Source organism: Podarcis pityusensis, assembly GCF_964106645.2.
Source record: "Podarcis pityusensis genome assembly, chromosome: 2".
In the NCBI taxonomy this organism is placed as follows: Eukaryota; Metazoa; Chordata; class Lepidosauria; order Squamata; family Lacertidae; genus Podarcis; species Podarcis pityusensis.
Genome location: NC_138029.1, coordinates 31,301,605 through 31,309,983, shown reverse-complemented (window position 1 = coordinate 31,309,983; position 8,379 = coordinate 31,301,605). Strand labels below are relative to the sequence as shown.

At 48.2% G+C, this 8,379-nt stretch overlaps 1 protein-coding gene across 4 annotated transcripts in view; it reads right to left on the bottom strand.

The window, feature by feature from the left end:
* Nucleotides 1-684: 684 nt before the first annotated feature.
* CYTH1 (cytohesin 1) overlaps nt 685-8,379 on the bottom strand; it is a 57,248-nt gene continuing 49,553 nt past the window's right edge. For 3 of the 4 annotated variants that reach the window (XM_080996617.1, XM_080996618.1, XM_080996619.1), the window contains exons 10-13: nt 5,829-5,907; nt 4,423-4,494; nt 3,290-3,444; nt 685-2,502 (exon numbers count right to left, since the gene is read on the bottom strand). In XM_080996617.1, coding sequence (XP_080852743.1) covers nt 2,424-2,502; nt 3,290-3,444; nt 4,423-4,494; nt 5,829-5,907 — 385 coding nt within the window. In that variant the 3' untranslated portion in view covers nt 685-2,423. The remainder of the gene's footprint in view (nt 2,503-3,289; nt 3,445-4,422; nt 4,495-5,828; nt 5,908-8,379) is intronic. The other variant, XM_080996616.1, reaches the window with a different exon arrangement.

The window sequence follows — 8,379 nt, the reverse complement described above, 5'->3', positions numbered from 1 at the left end:
CCCAGTGGGACTAGGGGCCCTACTGTAGCCTGCTGTCTTACCCCAAATCCACCAGGATCTTCTCTAAGCCCCTCTCAAAAAACAACACCCTGGGCAGTATCCAGTTAAATAATTGTACCTGTGCAAGGATTTCTGCTAGCACAATGGGACTTCCACTCCCAAACACACAATCCCCAGCTCTGCTCCAGAGGGTAAGGGGATCTTCCAGAACATGTTTAGGGAAAGAACATTCTGTTGAGCAAGGAGAATTCGTTGCCCTGACTGTTCGCCTTAGTGCAAGCTTGAATACAACCCACTGTAACCTCATTTCCTAATGTACGCTTTATAACCTCTTTGCATCTGGCTACTGATAGCAGCTAGCTATCAGTAACCAGTGTCAATGCTGGGAAGCCAGATGAATGCTTTACATTCTGGTCCCTTAACTTAAACCAATCTTACCAGCAGCTTCCCCTGGCAGATAGAGAAAAATTAAAGCTGGGGAGGGAAACCACAATGAAACCCTTCCTCAGTATGGCTACAGAAATGTCCCCAGTCTCACAGATCTAAAGAGGCTGGCCCAATTTACCAGCCCCAACTGGCAAGGCCCCTGAATCGCTTGATGCAATGCTACTAACCTCAAATAGGAAAACCACATAAATGTAGATCACAGAGACAGAGGCAGCCAAAGAAGGGCATAGAGCCAAGTGTGAGATCAACATTTATTTGCTGCAGTTGCTCTGTGCTAGTTCACAAGGTTGTGGCAACAAAAACCCAACAATGGGGTGGAAAAGGATTCAACACAAAAAACTGTAACCAAACTTTTTGACCAGGAGTAACTTCCACCTTCCTCCCGCAACCCCCTTGCTTCCCGCCCCCCCTTGTGCCACAGCATTTTTTTAGAATTCTGCTATGTTTCACAGAAAACAATCCTCTTATTTAAAAACAAATACAAAATAATCTAAAAGGAGAAAAATCTACACAGAGAGTATGTATATCTCCGATAAATAGATTAATACTGAGCTGGGGAAAACTGGAGCTTTTCCAAGGCGCATAATGAAATCAACAGTCGGGGAAAACCGTCCTCTTATGGCCTACCCCAGCTCAGTGCTCCAGGCATAAGCCATCATCTCATACCCCACCCACCCTGGGCTTCCAATGGTTCCCCAGCAACCAATCATCTGCTTGTGCTTCAGAGCCAAGAAGTGCCCCCACTGGTCCAGGACAGCCTTCATCCCAGTCCATCCACTCCCTCTACTGAAAAGTGCAACTGTAAGAAGATAGCCTATGTCAAAGAATCCAGAGCCAGCCTGTTTCAACTTCTTTCTTCAGGGTACAGGGAATGGTGCAGGTCTTTTTTCTTCAGCTCTGTCTGCTCCCGATTGCAATGTTAAACAAACAAACAAAAAACGGAGGAAGCTCTGGCTGCAGGGATAAATTTTTTGTGCCCAGTTGTTGGGTGAGATGGTTCCCAGCAGCCATTGGCAAAGGGGTGAAAAGCCTCCCTGTAAAGCATCCATGAGGGTTACACTACCTGCCCACCCACAACCACATGCATGCCGCTAGCTCACAAGAGCACCGCCTTCTCATCTGGGCAAGGTTGCTTGAGTGAGCCCTCTGCTGGCCTCATTCCTGCTTCACATACGAGGCAGCCTAAGTCAGTGCCCTCTAGAACGAGGGCAGGGGAAATCCTGGAGGTGGCAGCCTTGCCATTCATCATGCCAGCTGTTGGGACTGACATTCTTGGTTGCTTATTACTCAACGTGGTTAACAAAACTCCTTGCGACAGAGAACCCCAGAAATTAAACATGAAAGAGCATACAGCTCAATTGCTTTGGGGGAAAGAAGCCGTTGGGCTTACCTGACCAAAGAACAGGGAGCAACATGGCGATGCAGAGGGCCACAGGGATCTCTCTGCTTCAGTGCTAGAGAGCCATGCCCCCAACCTCTGCTGCAGACTGATCTATGCCTTTGGCAGTTTGTGGTCCATTCCTGATTCAGGGTCTCGGAGAGTATTAGGCCTAAAGCCTGGTACAGCCGACACTTCTCGCTGGCAGCTTGAATAGGTCTGCCTCACCATCGGCACAGGCAAGGAGCAAGTCAGCCACGGTAGCAGAAAAGACCCCAACAATTCTTCTCTTCCTGCCACTTGGGCTACCAGTGACACGGTTTGGCTTCAAGCTGCCCAGCTGAGGGGCTGGCAGGGAGGTGGCATTCTTGCAAATTAAATAAGTCAGTGAGAGCTGGTGGTTGCCATCAACATAGCCTACCCCCGCAACTCTTCCTGCCCCCAAACCAGAAAAGAATAGCAAAAGCTGAAGCTAGTCCCCCCTCGGGGTCATAATGCAGAGCAGGCGGGTCTGTGTCGTCTCGCTCCTCTTCCTCTCTGCCAGGAGACGGAGAGGCAACAGCTGCCAATGTCACTGCTACTCAACAAAGCCATGTGGCTAATGTCTCTTGGTGGAGGAGACCTTCTTCTTGCGTGCAGCAAGCATCTCGTAGAATGGATCCCGGCTAATTGCAGCTCTGAAGAGAGACAAGTGGGAGGCGGGGGGGGGGGGGAGAGAGAGAGAGAGTAAAAAAACCCACAAAGTGTTAAGGGAAATCCCTTAACCCAGCACATAATTATAGGATCAGTCCACCCCCTTAGCTACTGTTTCTGGAAGGAAGCATGATTTAGCTTGAAGAGGGAGCAGGAAGATCAGGGGACTGTACTTCATTAAGGGCTGCCCTATTTCCCCCTCATAACCCACAACCCACTGGCAAATCTCAACCAGGGAGCTATAGAGAGGCCCCATTCTCAGATGCTACATCTCCTCCCCAAAATTCCAGATGCCCACCTAACCACAGATTTGCGCCCCCACCTCCCTCACAGTGAGGAAATCTGGAGGAATGAGAAATAATTCTTTTCATGGGAGGGGTGTTTACAGCTACTCCACCCTTTGCCCATGTAAGCCTTATAAGAAGCTGCTGCAGGAGAGGGACTGTGAGCTACTTTATGGGAGGCATATTTCTAGGGCTAAGCCTGAAACTGAAGCTCCCTTGTTAATTTTGGCTATTGGATGCTACATTTTTAAGTAATCTTTGTTATATTTATAGCGCTGAAATGTGGGGTTTTTTGGGTTTGTTGTTATGAAATTGTTTTGTAGTATTTGTTTGAAATGCACCCTTTTTTCTTTGTCGTAAGCCACTTTGGGCATTTGTGTGTGTGCAGAAAAGCAACATGCAAATGAATGAATGAACGAATTAATGAATGACACATTGCTCAAGCAAACTACCCAGATCCCTTCACATCATTCCTGCCCCTCCTCACTTGATGCATTTCATCCACTCTTCCTTCTCCTCTGGGGTGGGTGCAGAGATGCGGTACACAGTGTGATTCCCTTCCACCACACGCCCGTCTGCCTCAGTCTTGCAAGCCTTGATCACCTGGTCTTTGTTGTCAGGGATATATAGCTCAAAGCAGTTCTGCAAGAAGAGAAGGATAAACAGAATTGATTTGTGGCCAACACCAGCTCAAAATTTCTGCATATTCCAGGGATTTCCCAGACATCCTTCAAGAGCAGGAATTACAGGATTTTCGACAGCAAGTAACCAGTTCTCTGGTATGACTTCCTGGCAGCAATACAACACTCTGGGAAAGCAACTCTCACCAAGGGCCTACAATTCCACTAGCCGAGCCAGCATTCCTGGCCCACTGCAGTTATCACCAGAACGACTTGATAAAAATCACTGGCAAGCTGTCTGAGGATCAGACGTAATTATGAATAAGCCTTTTACCCACACATGCAGCCCCATTGCTCCTCAAGAAAGCAAACTAGAAATATCACTGATTAACCACAGTTTCCCCATTTCATCCAAACAAGGAAACTATGGGTGAAGACTTTTTGGTTGGATTGATCACAAAGCAGAGGAAGGAGCGAACTAGCTGTGAACAGGAATGGGGCTTTTTCCTATCTTGGCTATTTAAGCTCTGATAGCATTATCCAAGTGTAGTCACTAACAGCTCAGATGCTGCAGGGTCCTTTAACACCTTGGAGACCTCCAAAAGACAGTGCATATCCTGCACTGCAAAAGCACAGAAAATAGTACTCTGTGTGCAGGTTTAACATCACCTTGCAAACATCAACATCCGCTTAAACACATCAAGCATTTTGCTCTTAGGGCAGAAAAGATGAGTCAAGTTTCAAAAGCCTGGCTTATCCCTGCGCAGGATTTTTCTGTAGCCAGCTGGGTGTCCTTGCATAGCTTTGCCTCTTCCCCCATGGCAGAATCAGAATCGACTCTACAAAAGTAGGCAAGCTTAGTTAATGATTTGCATAATTCAGTTTTTCTTGGTATCATCCTTTTCTTTCTTTTTACATGCACACAGTATCCGCAGCCTAGGCTCCCCCCAGGTAGGAAGTGGAGAGCACTTCCTACTCTCCAGCACTGGCATTTACTCACAGGCTTCTTGGAATCTTCAACCTCACGGATACTCAAATTCTCCAAGGGAATGATGCCTCGTGGCTCCTTGTCCTGCAAGACAACAATTTGTTAATTCAGACACATCCAGGCTGGTTCATTCTGACAAAATATTACAGGTTCTTCCATCCCAACATTGAACAGGAAGAACACTGCTCTCAGACAGATTCCTCCTTAATGCTCATTTGAAAGGAGTAGCCTACTGCTGCAAACACAACCATGGCATCTGACCGACTTAACTGTTTTATTAGGGCATTCGCTTTCATGGGTCCACAACAGAATGCGCTGCACCCAATATATACCCTTGAGATGTCTGATTTGGCCACAGTGGCACATGCCTCAGTTGAATCCCGTTTCGATTACTATAACACACTCTACATGGGGCTACCTTTGAAAAGTGTCCAGAAACTTCACCTGACTCGAAGAGCTGCAGCCAGATTGTAGACTGGGGCTGGTTATAGAGAGCCCCTTGTTACAACAGCTCTACTGGCTACCAGTCTGTTTCTAGGCACAATTCAGAGTGCTGGTTATATAACCTATAAAGCGCAATACAGTTTAGGTCCTAGCTATCTGAAAGACCACAATCCCTCATACAAACCTGCCCAGGATCTGAGATCTTTGGGGGAGGCCCTTCTCTCAGTCCTGCCACCCTCACAGGCACCTTTGGGATGTGGGATAGGACCTTGTGGTGGCTGCTCTCGGACTCTGGAACTCCTTCCCTAGTTTGACTGGCTCCTTCCTTGCTGTCCTTCCGCCAGCAGCTGAAGACTTTCTTGTTACAACAGGCTTTGGGCAACTGACTTGCTTTTAATCAAAGGGCTGGTGCCATGCTTTTTTCAACATAATTATCTGCACCTTTCTAATAATATATAGTTAGTTTAGATAGTTAAACAAACCTTTATAGTTTTAAAACTAACTGCTTTTTAATAATTAAGAGTTTTTCTTCCTATGTTTTTAGCTGTTCTTATTGTAATGTGTAAGCCACCTTGAATTCTTGTCAGGGGGAAAAGGTGGTATGTGTGTCTATATGAAATAATTAAAGCCAAGTCTGCAGTACCTCTACACCAGGCTTCCTCAACCTTGGCCCTACAGATGCTTTTGGCCTACAACTCCCATGATCCCTAGCTAGCAGGACCAGTGGTGAGGGATGATGGGAATAGTAGTCTCAAAACATCTGGAAGGCCGAGGTTGAGGAAGCCTGCTCTACACCATTCCCACGCCAGTCAGTAAGAACTCAGCTATGCAGTTGACTCCAGATAACCCATGTCCTGGACTCTTACACGAGCCTAAGACTACATACCATAGTCCATCATTCAAAACTGCACATTAGCAATCCCGTCATGAGATCATGTCCGTGGACACTTACGAGAGCACCCTGTGCCACTCACCGTGGTGTACTCAAAGTAGTAAAGGCAGTTGTCCGTCAAGATGAACCAGCGCCGTTTCCACGTCTTCACCCGGCCACCTGCGCAGAGAAGAAGCAAGCTTGACAATGCATGCCCAGGCCGAAAGGAGGGTGCTGGGCACAAGAGCAGCTAAGGCAAAGGCAGAGCTAAGAGCCTACAGGCACAAGTAGGCGGTGTAAGACAGCAAGTGGCGTCAGCAGTGCAAGCAGAGCCAGCCACACACCACAGCAGCAGCAGCAGCCAGTGGCTACATGGCGAGCATAGCAGCTGAAGGGGGCAGGCGGAAGGCAGAGGTGGTGGTCATCAAGAGAAGTGCCCTGCTGCGTATACTATGGAGCAGACATGGATCTGCCGACATGCTGAGGAAGAAAGAGGCATCAGTGTCCTGCTAGTGCTGGGATCTACCTACTGAGGCTCTTTATGGACAAAGCTCATAGCTTAGTCAGAGTCTGAGCTCCATGGGATTCTGTTTGCCCTGAGGCTACCCAGGCATCCTGCCTCATAGCCAGCTCCAACTAATTTAAAAAGAAAGACACACCAACAGACAACCCATGGCTACACAGTCTTTCTCAGCTATGGGTTCTTGTCCCTGAGACTTGCCTGCCCGGGTACATACAGTTCCAGGCAAGAAGCAGAGCTTAACAACAGCTTCAGGATTAAAAAGGGATGAGTACTGAAACTACAGGAATCAGCTATTCCCTTTCCTGCCCCAGTGTGGCTTTTAAGTTGGGCCTCCAGAGCTCCACCCAAAAGGCGGGGTGTGGGGCGGGGCCTGAAATACAAACATGACCTGAAAGTCTTTTCTGTATAAGCCCATCTCAGAATAAAAGTTCAATGGAATCCCGCTCTGGTGACTTTTAGTCAGGGTGAGGTGAGAGGGAGGGAGGGGGGTTGGCTTAGAACTGGAACCCATTCAGAAAGATGCCCCCACCCACCATCCCATCAGTAAACACAGGAGACTCCAGTGGCCCTTCCCAAATTGACACTGAAGCTCAAGTGTCCAGGAGCCAAATCCAGGGTCTTGGGAAAGGTTTTTGCACAAGCCATCACCAAAATAATGATAATAAAAAGAATCCATACCAGACAGCTCAGATCCCAAGTACAGGGTCAGAGACCTTGCGACCACCAGTCAATACAGCGGGGGTCATTTTGAACACCAAGAGACCCCCAGGACCACCTCCAGCAAAAGCCACCTTGCACCTCACTTGTGAAAACGACAGAATGCTGTAGCTGCAGGCCCTCCTTGCTTGGCCTCCCCAGTCAGAGGCTGCAAACAACAGCACGTCCAAGAGAGGTGAGGAATGCAGGACAGGGAGGCAAAGATGGAAAGATCTCAGTGGTGGAGAGGGCAACAACTTTGGGTATTTTCTGTCAGCATTGGCTGCTCTCTCAAGCCCATGGTGGTGGAGATGAGTCAACAAGATTTAAAAGGTGCAGAACACTAGAGACCCCTCCTAAGGAGGCCCTGACAGCCACAGACCAGCACATACAACAATGAGACCTCATTCAGCAACACAAGAAGGGAAAGAAAAGGGGAAAAAAAGACAAAACAAGCCAACTGCTCCAGATAGTGCCTGCCACAGTCCCCAGGGAACACAGAAAACCCCACCTGTTGGGAGCCCCTGGCATCATGGGGTGGCCCACTGCCAACCTTCTCAGAAGAGCCACTGCAGGGATCCTCACTCTCTGGTGGTGGGGCACACACCTTTTACGAGGAATGCCAGGAATCTTAAGGCCCTTCTCAGCCCCAAACACTGGAGAACTGCTGCCGGTCAAGAGTAGACCAGGGTGAGGAAACAGAGGCCCATGAGATTGGCCTCATGGGACAAGTTTGACAGGTGGACTGGGCTACTGATCCACCCATCACACAATGTCACATGGCAGACAGGCATTGCTTTGCAAGCTTTCATGTCACTCCCCTTCAAACCCTATGTTGGGGGTTTACAATAAGAAGATGGGGAGACTTTCAGAGGCAAGTGCTTTAGCACAGTCTTAAGGCTGAAAAGTGCAAATGGAAGCAGCTTCCACTCCCCTCCCTTGAAAGGAGGATCCACTCACTAGAAAGAAAGGTGTGTTTTGCAAGGAAAGCCAGTGGAGGGGGACTTCACCAGCACTCTGCCTTTGCTTGCAAAACACTACTTTCTGCTTGCCTTGACTATACACACCTGTTCCCAGCAGAAAGATTTAGACTCCACTCTTCAGCTGACCAGGATTTGTGGGGAAAAGCCTTGTGGGCCGAGATTAGCTCATGTGCTGGAAATTCCCCACCTTTAGAGTAAACAATACTGGACTGTATGGACCAATGGTTTGACCTGGTGTTAGGAAGGGTTGCTACCGTCCTATCGGAAGAGTACACAGTGAAACATCTCTAGGGAGCACCAGACAAAAGATGCTTTTTAGTGTGTGCAAGTTCCAAACAGGTTGTGTTAAGGGTCTGAGGCAAAAACCCAAGTTGGAATTTCACTCACAAAGTTGTTTTCATGCTAGAACAGTTTCTGAGGTACAACAGCCTTGTGAACAAAGCGGGGGGCGG